Source organism: Amphiura filiformis, chromosome 15 (genome assembly GCF_039555335.1).
Source record: "Amphiura filiformis chromosome 15, Afil_fr2py, whole genome shotgun sequence".
Lineage (NCBI taxonomy): Eukaryota > Metazoa > Echinodermata > Ophiuroidea > Amphilepidida > Amphiuridae > Amphiura > Amphiura filiformis.
In genome coordinates, this window is record NC_092642.1 from 10,759,884 (window position 1) to 10,776,216 (window position 16,333).

Here is a 16,333-nt window from a genome sequence, read left to right on the forward strand (position 1 = left end):
TACGCACAAACTTTAATAAGCTATTGCGACCTTTCAAAAAAAATAAAGAAAAACAAATGGACACCCACATTAAACAGAATAATATGAAGCACATTTCATACAAATTAATGTGGGCAAACATCCATATTTACTTAACGTCGAAACGTCACAACACCTTTCACATTGCGCGTACTCCAGGCTATAATGACATGGTTTTTTTTACATCATAGCTATGTATCTCAAACCAGCGACCCTGTGCAATCATTTTGTTTTGATGTTACAAATATCTGTTATTGGTTTTTTTTACATTCTTTTATTTACATGTATGTCCATCATGACTAACAATAACCCCCCAACCTCAACGGCTAAACGGCCTGTTTCTTTCTATCATGAATACAACTTACAAATCAGTCCCATTTACAATTGCGGCTATTGGCCTATTATCGAAATATTCGATCTACATCCGAAGATGGTTCCAGAAAACATTACCGTCCGTGGAACGTAATACTACCTGCATCCACAAACCAACACCTACATGTCAATCCTCCATCGAGGCACACACCTTGCGTGTAGATCTCAAATTTCCCGTAGAACCGGACACCAACAATCCTCCACCTTCACCGGCCCTAGATAGGACCCCTGATGCCCCACTATACTTTGCCCACGAATATAGTCCCCTACCCTTACGGGCTTACTCCCTCGTCCACTGCCTCCATTTCCTTGCAAAATACGCCCAAAATCAACCAGCAGACTCTGAACTCACAGAAGTCCCCGCCCACGATATCCTCGATGTAGCTAATTTTTTAGACTCCAATTGTTTACGATTTGAATGGGCAAACAAACTCATAAAACGAATGACCCTCGTTAATGCCCCTTCAACACTAGCAGCAATCGCTAGACAGACATGCACAAAACCACCCGCCAACCTCATAGATATACCGCCCCCACTAAGAATCGCAATCGACCATCTCCGGACCCTCTACCCCCTCAATCTCTACCCTGACCTTTTCCCGGACACGGAATCCATATTTGATTTGATAATAAGCCCACATGCATTCCCCCAACAAACACCCTTCCTCGTAGTACCTAATACTAACCATCCACCAACCAACCAGCTTTGGCAGTTGCCCCCACCCTCACCAATCGATACGACCCCCCTTTACCTTTGGATTAGATCAATGACCGACCTTCACGAAACAGAACTACAAGAACAGGCTCGTCTGGCGCAGCATCAGTTTATGTGCGCAATCTGCTCCCACCAAGGAGAAACGGAACCTCCAGCCAGACGAAAATTTGTGCTCCCATGTTGTGCTTACCCAGTACATTTACAGTGCTGGGAAACGTTTCATTCTGAACCCTCACTCTTTGGATTCATCACAATCTGCATCCAGTGCGGTCAGAATCCCATGTCCCCAGCCAGTCCCGAACCCACACTCGATCAAGAGACTAAACTAACAGCACCGACCCCCCAAATACCAACCAATCTACCCTTGAGTGATTTCACCCTATAACCCAATTTGTTTAAGTCATATCAACCCAGTCCTACCCAAAAAGGAAAAATAAGTATATGTAAACAAAACAAATCAGATAAATGAAGGTATAAATGATTCAACAATGATACCAATTCAATATTAATTCCGTCCTTCCCCCTTCATTTACATCTATTCAACAGGATCTATATTATAACACTCAAATTAAAACTTTCGGACTTACCAAACAAATAATCTCAAGACAGCCACCAAAATTATTGTAAATACTCTTAACATGATTGCGTGTGAGAATCTAATCTGAGTCTATGCAAGTACATCTATAATAAATATTTGTACCTTAAGTATTTTGTGTGTGCCATGATCGCAATATTTTGAAACCTTATTTTATCATATTATGTTTTCACAATCTATGATTTTATACTGTACCTTCATTTTCATATACCTTAGCCATGATCCCTCACCACAAATGAGGCGGGTAAACGCGACAAGGCACCTACCGTTACATGAGCTCCTGCTTTGACTGCATATACAGCCCAATATATTTATTTAATTTTATTCAGCTCTTCTTAAGAAGTAAAAACACGGAGTTTGTAAGCGCACCGATCTGGTAGTACTCCATGGAGACTAGGTAAAGCATCATTCGGATATACCAGCTGGACAATCCCTTAACAGAGTGATGTGATAAGCCGCTCAGTCTAACTGGGTCCACAGGGTGATACAGAAAGTTTGACGCTTAAGGCATCCCCATTTCCAAATCATTCAATTAACCATATTTTCAGCATCATGGCCTCATAATATTCAATCGCAAAATCACACACAACATTAAAACAACACCACCACATTAATTACAAATTTCTGTATTTTATTTGTAGTAATAAATACCCTATACCCTTTTTTGTTCAATCCCAAACTTATCTACTTACATTCATGTCCCCAAAGGCACCTCCCACCGAACGAACTTATTGCATTATATTAGTGGATATCCACTACTATCAGTTCAAGTTCATAATGCGGGAGCGTTACTTTTCCAAGGGGGATGTGAATGTAAGAGGTACAAACCTATCAAAATAGTATTATTAACTAATCCCATAACGAGTAACTGTCCAAATATTATTAATATGTTAACATGTTTTATGTCAACAATACCTACCAACACCCATCACTTAACAGACATTAAGTCTCAATCGCCAGGATCTTTAAGTGTTAAAGTAAACATATTGTCTCTTATCCTGCTGAAGTTACCCCATTTAAGTACTCTCTTTAGTTTACTCAAGGTTGTGTTTGTACAAACGAATTCAGTTATACAAACACAGCCTTGTGACTTAACTCATCCCCTTTGTAATTATTGGGAGTTTTCTCCCCAGATCTTGGTCAGTTCTTGTACGGAGCAATATTTATCTACCTGTGTAAGAATACTATTAAGATGGCTTGCTAAGGAAATAAAAGACGGCCGTTTGGCTGTCCGAGGCTTGGAACTGTTATAAATGTCTGTGTGAATTCGTCTACGTGTATTAATATTATCTACTAACCATGTTTTGAATAGTCATCGTAAATCAACCTACAGGGAACAGAATTTACACTGCCAGGAGCTTCACTAGCCTAGTTATGTTGATTTTTGTGATTTTGGCGGCCATTTTGAAAAAAGGGCCCTCACCGCCTCACCCACCGCTGGCCAATGTGCAGGCAAGTGGATCACAAAACCTCAATGCATAAGGGTCCCAAAAATACCTGCCTCCATAAATCCCCCTAGGGGGGAGTGGGGTTAGCATAGCCCACAGTCTATATGTGCAGAAAACCTCTTACATAGTAAATTTAAGAGGTCATTGCACTTTAAATGTCCTTGCCCAAAAACGACTTTACCCACACACATTGTTTTTGGTCATCTTTTTGTGAACATATTGGGTCAGTTTTTGAGTAAGAATGTTTAAGTAATACATTCACGCTTTTCAGGAAATAATAAGTTTTATGTCATTTCAATTCGCAAAATATGGGTAAAAATGCTAAATTTTGACGTTTTTGGCTCAAAATTAGGGTTGAAACATTGTTAAATATTGGTTTTGTTTGATAGATAATTTCAATATCTTTCAATAGACACCAAAAATGTGAAAATCGAGGCTGTTTTTAATAAATGGCATGCATAATACGAATTATACAGGAAAACAGGTCAAATTTGAGATCATTGACCTCTGATGTCACGCTCCACCGCTCACAACACTCAAGACTTCACTTTTCAGATGTCCCATGGGATGTTCTATCCAACTATCATAACAAGACACCTGGTCATTTTTGTCAAAGAAATTCTTGTTATCTCTTGGACCATAATTGTCTCTTTGTACCTGTACAAAACTTGGGGAGCTGATCCTGGTTGCGAAGGTTATTTGTGGAATGTCTAGGGTGTGCGCTCTTGAAGCAGCAAATCCCTGATTTGTTGTTAAATGGAATGATGTGAGGCCGTAGTGGTCAGCGACAACCTGTAAAGTGTGCTGAGGCTTGTGGATCAACGTCTAGGCGTTGTGCCTGTGCGTAGCGCACTATAAATCACTGCGCTTTTTTTTTTTAGTGAAAGAAATGACAGGTGATAGAAGAGCTGAGGTAATAACATGGTGATGTAGTAGGGGGTGATGTGTTCAAACAATGTCTCAGGTGGTTATTAGGTTGTACTATTATGATTTAGTAAGACCTGAGGCAGAAAATACCCTTTTCCCAAGTTCACTCAAAGGTGCAATTAACTCACTGCTCTATAATTAAAAACAATTTGTTTAAATGCTCTGCACAAGCGATTTGATACTTCAGTGAAATATGCATCCAACGTCACTCTCAACCACCATAATTTTGAATTTTAGGGTGTTCTGGTTGACCAATCATAGATTAACCCAATAACATAAAAATTATCTCCTTTTGTTCACAGCATAGCATGGGAAGGTAGAATACTTGTTATTGGATTTGCTGGCGGTGACATCCCGAAGATCCCTGCTAACATCTTACTGGTGAAGAACATCTCTGCTGTTGGTTTGTTCTGGGGCAACTACCGAATTAATGATGAGAGCACACACAGAAAATCAATCCAAGATGTTTTAGGATTTTATCAAGAGGGTAAAATCAAGCCTCACATTGGAAAAACTTTTTCATTGGATAAGGTATGTATGTGCAGCTACATGATATCCAAAATCAATCAATCAATCAGTTGCATTTATAGAATACCAGTACCAATAGCCAGTACACTAATAAGGCACAAGAAGCAAAGAAAAACAATCATCATACAAAAAAATTATAATGGACCTACAGTGCTACAGTAATTTTAAGCATTGGTTGTACTTTGTGGCAATGATCATGAACAGATGTTTAAAATTTTCTTGAATGTGTTCCAAGACCCAGCAAGTTTGACATGATATGGCAGATGACTCCAAATGGAAGGAGCATGGCATGAAAGTAGAATCATGGCACAAAGTCAATAATTATTGTTGTATATGTCTCAGAAAAAATGGGATATTCCAATTGAGATACATACACCCCTATGGAAGACATGATCATAATTTTCCACACACGCAGGGTGGATTTCAGATTAGGCTACCTGAATGGGCAACTCCATTTGAAAACTATACCCCTGTGTGGGAGATTCAGGTCATGTCTTCTATTATAGGGGATGGATTTTATATTGAATATTGAGGGATGTTTTTGACCAAAGGTATATTATGCCTCATAAGTATTAATTATAGGTTAATGAACCCTTATTATTTGTTGGGAGAGAAATTAGACAAAAATAATGCACGCGCGCTGATTGATGCGTCTAATGCAAAAGTCCTGAATATATTTGTCTCAGGCTTAAACCAGTTCAGGGTTTCACTGATTAAACCTGTTTAAGATGCCGAATTTGTTCCTTCATTTTATCAAGACACTTTTGTTTCTGTTTCTTTCAACAGGCCAATGAAGCATTTATGTACATCCACAAAAGGAAGTCAACTGGGAAAGTTGTGATAACAATGTAGTGATTTATGCTGCAGTAACTTGAAACCCATCAAATGTTGGAAGTCTTCATTCAAAGATAATTATGAAAATATGAAAAAAAAAACAAAGGAAATAGTACAGACTTTGTAAAATCACTGTTTACAACTGATATCAATTATCAACAGACAAATTAAGGGTCACTTGAAAGCATATTCGCCGTTTGCACGGATCCGCCATTTTGCTACCAAAACAAGATTCTTTCTGCAAACGCATGCCCAAAAAGTGCATTTTTATTTCTTGTGCTTTCCTAGCAACGAGCAAGAAGGCTTTTGCAACATGTACACGGTAATTAAAGCATGCGTTTGACAGGCGTACACATACACAGCATGCACTTTGCATATAGAGTCTCGTTTTGAAATGACTGTGCGATCGGCGAATAGTGTGCTGTATGACTCTGTTACGAAATGTGAGACTCCATTTTGAGCCAACTGTTATGATTGTATGTGATGGTTCACAATAATTTGTAAATGGGATATTCCAGTTTAATTCCATACACCCCTGATGGAAGACATGACCTTAATCTCCCACACAGGGGTGTAGATTTCACATGGAGTCACCCATTCATGTAGATTTATTTTGACAAAAAAACAAGCAAAGCGAGGGAAATAAATTTGCACAAAATTGTAATTTATTTACAGATTTTGCTGATTTTTAAAGTCATTATATTAGCTAAAAAAACCCTGACCAAGAGACAATATACAGGGTGTATCAAAATAAAGTATACAGTATAAAATCACTGGCGTGTGATAATTAAGAAGGACTCAGTTGCTGTTTTTGGGAGCTGAGCAAAAATGCTGTTGCGCCAAGTTAATTAAAATCAGAGCAACTTGAAAATAACGCTTTGAGTAATAGTTTAATTTTACTTCATCTTGAAAATAACATGTTTAACCACTTTCTTTACAGTAATTAACAGTCATAGTATTCCACTTGAAGCTTGGCCTCCAGTAGACCCTCCCTCGGGTCCGTGGAGAACGACTGGTAATGTAGATTACATAGCATTAAAAATCAACCCAATACACGGACCCTCCCAGTCTGTAGGCAATTTGACTTCCAGCTCCCACAAACTGCTGGAAGTTCACTTTTACGGATTTGGAGTCACGCAATCTTTCTATATACCACGTCCATGTTTTCACTACATTAACGTTTGTGTAGCGACTAAACAACGATATTGTATCCGACCAATCAACGCAGCTTGGCAGCGGGATATTTGAAAAGGCTTCCTAGCTAAATAATGTGCAAACATTTGCAAACCGCACGCGATAATGTACGCAATATGGACAATAGGCCTAAGTCCGAGTCGAGTGGTTGCCTTTTATTATTGCTTGCGTACCATGGGTCTATCAGACGCGTGCCACTTGAGCTCAATACCTCTCAGTTGTTGACAAGTGTCCCATCCGATCTTAAGCGTCACATCCCGCGGCATAGCTTTGTGCTACCATATTTGAATTGAAACTGGGGCGGGGCTTTCGTAATTGACATCGGAATCACCGTGCTTCGTTGAACGAATATTTGGAAGTGAGATCTCTAACAGATTGGACCAGTCTCGGAATCAGCGCTCAATGGACTTTCGCGTTCACTTATAATACGAGTATATTTCTATATTGCTGCATGGTTGACTGTGGTGGGTGTAATTAGTGGCGTCGATTTGTGGATGAAGAGGAATGGGTTTTGGCATTGAAGAAAATAAGGGGGGAGTTGGCATTTTTTTCATAAGGCATTACGTAATTATTTATTGTTACATTATCCAGAGATGGAACCGAACCGAGACTGGGGGCCAGTCTAGGCCTCCAGGGCATGGCCACCATTCCTCTGTATGCAGATAATCAACATGGCATTCACACCACATCTTATGAGAGGTTTGTTCTGCCTGGGGATGTCAACTTGTGCAATTATGTGTCTCTTGAGTTCATCCATAGACCATGGTGTATGGTTCATCAAGGTCTGAAGGAGGTCTTGTGAAAACCTTTCGATTTCAGATAGCCCCACAAGAAGAGGTGTAAGATCAGGATATCTTAGGGGCCATTCCACTTGGTGCTCCAAATCAATCACATGATTGCCAAACAATTCTGCAAGGCGTTCTGTCACTTACTGTAAAGAAACTGGTGAAACTGTGATTTACATGTTATTTTAATTGACTTTGTGCAACTGCATTTTTACACGACTCACAAAAATAGCCACTGAGTCCTTATTAATGGTCACACGCCAGTGATTTAACAGTTGTGGGAGGAGATGTTGATTCAACTATCAACCAAAGTATTTTGACCAAATACCTCATACTTTTATTCTAGTGGCATTTTATGAACTGTATACTTTATTTTGATACACCCTGTATAACGGAGTTTTTTCGTTGTCTTATCTTGTATTTTTGAAAATTGTTGAATTGTGCTGGATTCCAAATAAAAAGCACTCATTCACATGGCATCAACATTTTTCTTGATCTGTTTTTGATATAGACTTGATTATTGTGCAATATACTAAATTGTATCGCCATTTTTTATGGTAACAATAAAGACTTGATAAAATCACATTACACACAGAACACAGTTTTTCCAGGGGAATAGCGAAATATTTGCAGGTATTCTCATTTCCCATGCATGGATGTCATGCACACATGTTATAGTCTGTTTTTTCAGTTGCCAGTTATAGAACTTCTGATTCCTAAACCACTCATGATCAACACATGTTAAATCAATTCAACATAGGAATCAGAGAGTTGTAGCACAAATAATTTAAGGTGGCAAATTTGGTCAAAACTTACCAAGCTTTATAACAAATAATAAGTTTTATAAGGAGCAAAAAATACCATTAAGGGTAATTATGTAACATGCAAACAATGATGTATTTTAATACTAGTATCTTAATTACTCATGTGAATATGACTTGGGAAATTTTAAAATAAATATGTATAATTTTTTAGAAAATTAGTTCCATACTGCTTTATTTGTCCTGATGTGCGTATTGTTATAAAAATAGATGTGCCATGGGCCTTCTTTTAGGCCTGTTACTTGCTTACTATAGCCCATTGAGAATAAAAAGCACGACAGCTGGCTACACTTTTTGTCCTGAACCATATATAGCCCATCACCATACAGTGTATACTTATAAAATACCTAGGATACAGGAGACGGTGAACCAAAATGGGATTTCTCTGCAAGTTGAGGTTAAAATTTGAGCTATTATTGTTGAATGGAGGCCACTAGATTAGACCATATCAAATTCAATACCGACTGAAAATCAAAACTGAGTCCTCTTTGTAAAAGTAAGTCTCGCTCACAACTAAATTCAGGTGAACCTCCCAACTTTCACCCTTGCTTGTAAGTATTTTGTCAGATCTATTTGATCTCCTGTGGAGGAATTTGAGTAAAACAAGAGTGTTTTTTCATACTAATAATAGAAGTCTACCCACCTGAATATGTTGATACAAATACAAATTGCATTAATCTACCGATTATGCGAAACACAAAAACCCTCTCACACAGAGATTTTTCTGACCTGTCCCTAAGACCGACCTATCGGCGCCCTTTGAGTTGAGCGCATGCGTGCAACAATCCCTGTTCACTCCCCACCGCCCAGAGAAATAACATACCGCAAGGGGGTTAAGGGAGGCGGGATCAACATATTCAGGTGGGTAGACTTCTATTATTAGTATGAAAAAACACTCTTGTTTTACTCATACTTATACATAGAACTACCCACCTTCAATGTTGATACAAATACAAATTGCATTAACATTGACTAGCACCGCTAATAGGTGGTAGAGGTGCGGTCTGTTATTTAGACGCGAGGTCAGGAAAATCCCATTTTGCTTAAAAAGCAAGATACCAAGAAGATTGCTTAAAAAGCAAAAACCCTGAAAATTGCTTGAAAAGCAAAAACAAGAATTGCTTAAAAAGCAAAACCTAGACTAAAAAGACAATAGGATTTCAAGAATGTCTACAAGTAAAGTTATTCAATACACTTACGACCTGGTCATTCCTGAAAACAAATAAGGTTAGACAATCAATGATTAAGACATTAATGCTAATTGTTATCTTACCCTTATTGTCTGTTAGTCGAAGTCCTCGTCAAGACTGCTTTAGCGAACTTGACCCTGGAGTCGCCCTCTCCGACATTACGCAGATATGTATCAGTAAACGAGAGGCGGTGCTCCAAGATATAGTTTCGCAAATCTCGTTCAGAGTGACCCCTTTCTGAAATGCCCACGAGCCTGAAACTGCTCTAGTAGAATGTGCCGCGAGGGGCACATGTTCCTTCGAACGCTTTAGCATCTACTATGAGCGAAACCAACCATCGTGCTAGTGTCTGTTTCGAAGCTGCCTTGTTAGGTTTAGCATGGGTTATAAAAAGTTGGTCAGTCGATCCCCTAATATTACTGGTCCGATAAATATAGTGTTCGATAGTCCGCTCAGGGCACCATAGTCTATGACTTAGTGCCAATCCTCGGAAGCAAGATGGACCCGTGTTGAAACGTCTGCTCATTTTAGCTATGAAACCTACTTTAAAGGTCATAGAGACGCCATTGCGTGAAAAAACAAGAGTTTTGAACGATAAAGCTTGCAATTCCGACCTACGACGGCCGGTTGCTAGCGCTACCAAAAAGACCGTTTTGAGAGTGATCTCTCGTAACGTGGCAGATTTCATCGGTTCATATGGTGCTCCTTTGAGAAGCTCCAAAACTTTGCTTAGATTCCATGCAGGAACGATTCTACGTTTAGGGGGACGAGAATTGTACATGCCATTGAGGAGAAGACGGATGTAGTCATTCTTATATAGAGTTGATCCGTCCTCAAATCCCCTATGGATCGCTGCGATAGCCGATTTATAGTTGCTAACTGTGGCTACCTGTAAGCCAGAGTCGAACACTTCCGTGAGGAAGTCGGCTATCTGAGACTGAGTTGCTCTGGCAGGAGAGCAATTTGTCTTTTCGCACCACTTGTAGTATCGACCCAGACGTCCAGAATAGATTCCGAGTGTTGAGTCTGTTCTACCGTCGGCGATGAGGTTAGCAGCTTTTTGTGAAAAGCCGCTCTCCTCGCAGCGTTGCCTGATAACGGCCATGCAGTTAACCTCAGATGACCCAGCTGAATGGTCGGCACCACTGTCTCCAGATCCTGCTGTCTCAGGAGGTCTGGTAACTGTGGAAGAAACCGAGGTGTACCTATGAGAAGGTTCACCATGGGCCGAAACCATAGATGCCTTGGCCAAAAGGGTGCTATGAGTATTATGTTGCAATCTTCGCTGGCTATTTTCTGTATTACTCTCTGTAGCAGCGAAATTGGAGGAAATGCGTGAGCCGTCATTCCTCTCCAGTTCAAGTGTAGTGCGTCTACCGCCAGTGCTCTTGGATCTCGCATCCTGGAGCAATATACTGGTAGTTGGTGGTTGCTTGCTGATGCAAACAGATCCACTGTCGGATAAAACATTACTCGGAAGATGGTTTGGACCACCTGAGGAGACAGTGCCCATTCTGTCGGGCCCGCACCTCGGCCTCGAGAGAGGTTGTCCGCTAGAATGTTTGTGACCCCGGCTATGTGGATAGCCTTGAGTGACATTCCTCGATGGTGACACTTCTTCAACAAGCGAAGAGTGTGCATGCACAACAGGGGAGATTTTGTACCTCCTTGTTTGTTGATGTATGCTTCCACCGTCGAATTGTCCGACTGCACTATGAACTTGCAACCCATCAACTGATCTTCGAACGCCTGGATCGTTCTTTCTACCGCCCAGAGTTCTAACAAGTTGATGTGAGACTTGGCTTCCGTTGGGGACCACAGGCCCGAAGCCGTCTGATCCTGAATATGACCCCCAGCCCATCTTCGACGCCGTCCGTCGTGATGGTAAGCTGAGGAGGGGGCAGGAAATCTGACCCCTATGTTCAGGTTGGCCGTCGTGGACCACCACTTGAGTTTGTCGCGGATCAGTTCCGACATTGGAACCATCCTGTAAACTGAGTGGCAACTGGGTCTGTAAAGCGCCAGTAGGTGCAGCTGAATTGGTCTCATATGCATACGACAATTCGGCACCAGGTCTACTAGACTGGCCATGAGTCCTAACACTCTTAGCCAAGCAGTGGCTGGAGCGTGACTTTCTGCACTGAGAATCTTGACGCATTGTATTATGTTCATAATTCTCTCCGGAGAGGGCCTGGCCAGGCCCTCCGATAAGTGCAGACGGGCCCCCAGAATCTGGGGGATCTGTGTCGGGACGAAGTTTGATTTCTTCACATTTATCACAAAACCCAAACTCGCCACGGTCTCTTGAACCATTTTTTTATATGGTGCAGAGCCTCTACCCTCGACCGACTGTATATCAGCCAGTCGTCGAGGTAAACGCACAGATTGACGCCCTTTCGTCTGAGATAAGCCGCCACTGTCTTTACTATACGAGTAAAGACCCGTGGGGCTGTGGAAAGACCGAATGGAAGACATCGAAACATGTATGGCGGGTCTTTCACCCTGAACTTGAGCCATTTCTGGTCGCTCGGTGGATGGGTACATGAAGGCACGCATCTTTCAAATCTATTGACGTTGCCCAACAATCTTTGATTGGACATGTCAGAACAGTTGCCAGATTGCCACTGTCCGGTCTGTGGTACAGTAGTATACAAGTTGGGATTGGGCGCGAAGTTAGCGCGGTTGGCAACTCTCGACCTTGCGGGAAAGTTGAATGACCGCTGGGTTCCTGCTGACTAGTTGATTGATAAACACTAGTATAACCTCGAGGATTATCGACCGTATTGGGAGAATCCGAGGTCAGCGCTGCTTGATTGAACACTTGATGTAGTGTACTTGGGAGTTATTCATCATTGAATAATTCGACCCATCAAGCATGACCCTAGGTGATCGACTATCAAAAGGATGAACATCCTCTTGAGACCGCTCATGAGTAACTTGAGCAGTCGGATCAATACCTGATGATAATAACTTATCAGGGGGGTCTCCGCCCATGTCCACGCTACCCTGGATATCCCGGGTTGCATGTAACGGGGGTGCCAATGATAGGCTCGAGGTAGCACCTTCCGCATCTACCGATCCTTTCATTACTGATCTAGTCTCGTTCACGGGGGACCCCGTTACTAGAAATTGGGTCTACCACTGGCTCCGTTTCTTTCGAGAGGTTTCCCTACTCCGAACTAAGCCTAGTGGGTCCCTTGTCACTTTCGGGATCGCTCCCTTACTCGTGGCAACACTAGATCCTGGCCCCCGTGTTCAACAGAACAGACTGTTTACTAGCGAGAGAACCAGTATCAGATCCTCCTATTTTCCGGGGTTATTCACCCCTGTACTAATGGGTAGATCTTTGGAACCAACCACTTTCCGGGGTGACCCTGTACTCATGAGTAAGTTCGATGAACCCTGCACTTTCCTGGGGTTTCCCCCCGTACTAATAACTGGGTTCATTGTATCGAGACCAGCTGTGTTCCCCGGCACTTGCGCACCTGTACTAACTGCTGGTCCCAACTCTGACATTTTCTGTGGCACTACAGTCGCACCCCTACTCGTGTCTGAGCCTTTAGACCCCAATTCAGGATTCCGGGGAACCTGAACCAGAGAAAAGGGCAGGAGCCCTAGCATCGGTAGCCCCTTGCCGCCTAACTTAAGCGGTAGCGGGCCTCCTTTGCTATCACGCTCGCTTCTCAACTAACTTACCCGACTTACCACCTTTTGAAGGTCTCTGCTTGGATGGTCTAATTCCCAACTGCTGACCTCGCTCCAAAGCGTCAAACTGCTCCTCTGAAATCCCTATACATATGGTACATCTGGCGGAACGCGAACACTCACGATGAACATAACAAAGTAAATGAGGGTCCCAGCCAGGAACCGGTGATGGGCACTTAGCACATCGACGGGAAGACATAATATGGTGTCCTCCACGGGAAATCAAACACTATATATAAACAAGACCAGTTATATAATATATAGTGGATACAGGTCACTTCAAAGTACTAGCAAGATGGTATAATCTTTATTATGGTAATTAGATTTCGATTAAATTTTATTCAATCTACACAGAGAAACGGCACAAAATAGAGATTATATAGAATATATCTCTATAAAATATGACTATAAAAACCCGTCACTCGACTTCGATATAGCTTCACTGATAGTAGCAATCCACCATCACACAACTTTCACCTACTGTACGTCTCTGGTATGTTGTCACTAGTCTAATTCTAACAACTGCCAAGAACAACAGGGAAAACGCTATATGAGTATAACAAGTTACGGATATCATATATAGAATAAATTGTGTGATTAAACTATACAGCGGACGCTCTAGCAATGCCTTCCGAAAAGCTAGGCAATCACACGGTAACAAAGGGCGTATCCTTAGATTAGCGACCGCCATGTTTTGGGCGATCGCGGGAATCGAAAAAAATTCGACTAAAGGACACATCCCGATAGTTTAATGAGTTTAAAAGTTCCCCATGATACTTAACACTCTCCGCTATAACTGCTATCCTTCCGATTGCAATACACGGCTGTTTTAGTACACAAAATCGTTTCACCAACAAGCACGACCGCCGGAGCTCATAAGCAACACGTCTTTCTTGGGCGGTGACAAAAATTTTGAACAGGGATCGTTGTACGCATGCGCTCAACTCAAAGGGCGCCGATAGGTCGGTCTTAGGGACAGGTCAGAAAAATCTCTGTGTGAGAGGGTTTTTGTGTTTCGCATAATCGGTAGATTAATGCAATTTGTATTTGTATCAACATTGAAGGTGGGTAGTTCTATGTATAAGTATTAGTAATTTGTTGCAATTTTTAAATCCTATGCAGGAATCTTACATTGCATACAGGCAACAAGCATGGAAATCTAACAAGACTTTGATTAAGGTACCCTCAAGCATATGAACACTGAACAAATTTTCTTGTAGAGCAAGACCTCATTTAGACAATCCCTGGAAGCCTTTGCAAACTTAACCAAGAATACCATTACGTCACCATAGATATGCAAATTGTCACAACGTGCACTTGACCAATCAGTGATGATGTGCGCATAGTCAATGCCATAATAATTCTTGAATTCATTTGCAAAGGTGTCCGGTATATAGTGAGCAGGTGAATTGGAATCACTGAGAGACCTAAACTTGAAATACATAACTAAAATAAATGAGGATTTTAAAGGTAAAAAACTCAAGATATCACACTTATCAGTATATCATTCATAATGAGATTTTATTTTGCATACCATAATTATGTACATTGTACATGTGTATGGAGAACAGTTTCACACTCTCATATATAAATACCTACACCCAGGGCCCAAATACATCTTGAATAACAGGAGCAACTGTTGATATAATTTAGTTCCTGTAAGTGAAGCACTAACCAGATACACTTTTTCACAAACAAATGCCGTAACTTACATATACCAAACATGCCATGTTAAATACAATGAAACTCATCTGGCTGAAAACAGTGTTGTCACTTACCGAAAACACTTGCAAGGTGGAACTAATAAGCTGGATTGCAGAAACAGTTATGCACAGAACATGTTTGCTTCATTTGGCCTGTGTGAGCTGGCAAGTCAGAATTCTACTTCCAAAACAACCATGTTCTATGCATGATCAACTCGGCACTCACACCCACCTCTTTGCCAAATCACCAAAATGTGTTTTCAAGGTGATGTGCACCTTTTAATGCTCGTGATGTCCCAGAACAGGGTTTAGAATTAGGTTGCACGTTACTAATCTTGCATGAATCATATGATTAAACCTTGAAAATTAACTAAGAACCTTTTTATGCACATTAATTCAAGGATTATTGCCAAAATTCTAATCCTGCTGACAAGTTTTATCTTTACCATAGTTACCAAAATATGCCGGAATCAAATTGCGTTTTCAACTTCCACATATACTAGTATCTTCATTGAACAAACAAAAAGATTGATGAAGCCCCATAAACCTAACATAACGTGGTCGCTGAACTTTATTGATGTATTGCTTTGTCGACAACATGTCGATATCGGATCTTGAGATTTGATGATTGTCGACAATGGAAATTCTACTCGACAACAGCTCTACCTCTTAGTGAAACACAATGGAACATTCACAAAATAGGATCCATTACCTTCAGTCCCTCAATAACAACTTTCCGATTAATATTTTTTACAAAAGAGATTTCACAGCAATTACTTCAAAATACTATTCTTTGGCATTTGAAAGTAAGGAAACAATGAGAAAATGTAAACAGATAGGAAAATTCTTTGCAGTAAAACCCATGTTGTAGTTCAAGATTGAAGGCAAGCCAGACTTCTATGTGGATATTGGCAGGGTTCGAATTTGGCTGTATCGCATAGCAGTTTACTCCTTATTTTGAAGCAACTGCTACCCAATTTTTCATTTGTATAGCAATTTTTATAGTGCTTTAGTATATAGAAGTATCCTGATTATGATGAATTAGCCAAAACCTGCTACGCAAATTTTTTTAACGAATTCGAACCCTGGATATTGGTCAATGGTAATGCAATCAAGCAAACTGTATTTATTGCGATTGAACACTTGATTTGGCCACTCGAAATTAAAGCAAGCAAAAGACTTGTTTGCTTTATTACAACAGATTTAAGGAAAATTAAAATTGTGACATAATATTTTACTTAACAACATAACTTAAAATACAGGATAAATGTATATTTCTTAATAATATTTTTACAAAACTATACAAAAGGAAACAAGAAATCAAGATTGAAAGCTGTATTTTTGAAATTCACGTTTTAAATCTATATTGTATGCAGTAAGTATAAAGCAGAACTTGATTGAAACTACCCAAAAGATTTCTTTCCACTGCAAATTGGAACTCTATACTTTCACCTCAAGTTCAGTAGTGATGGCGTTACAGTTGTGCATATTTCGCTGG

General features: G+C 40.6%; 2 protein-coding genes across 4 annotated transcripts in view; one reads left to right on the forward strand and one right to left on the reverse strand.

The window, feature by feature from the left end:
* The window catches only part of LOC140171242 (quinone oxidoreductase-like protein 2 homolog), a 53,520-nt gene extending 45,140 nt beyond the window's left edge, over window positions 1–8,380 (forward strand). For 2 of the 3 annotated variants that reach the window (XR_011861581.1, XR_011861580.1), the window contains exons 9-11: window positions 4,378–4,606; window positions 5,390–6,411; window positions 7,258–8,380. Coding sequence is in view for 1 of the 3 variants with exons in the window: in XM_072194471.1 (XP_072050572.1) it covers window positions 4,378–4,606; window positions 5,390–5,455 (295 nt within the window). In the remaining 2 variants the exon portion in view is untranslated. Of the gene's footprint in view, window positions 1–4,377; window positions 4,607–5,389; window positions 6,609–7,257 lie in introns of those variants that run through there. The other variant, XM_072194471.1, reaches the window with a different exon arrangement.
* Window positions 8,381–9,692: 1,312 nt separating this feature from the next.
* On the reverse strand, window positions 9,693–11,585 carry LOC140170708 (uncharacterized). Its single transcript, XM_072193945.1, has one exon. It carries the CDS (start codon window positions 11,583–11,585, stop codon window positions 9,693–9,695), a length of 1,893 nt encoding a protein of 630 aa, XP_072050046.1.
* Between the last annotated feature and the right edge of the window lie 4,748 nt (window positions 11,586–16,333).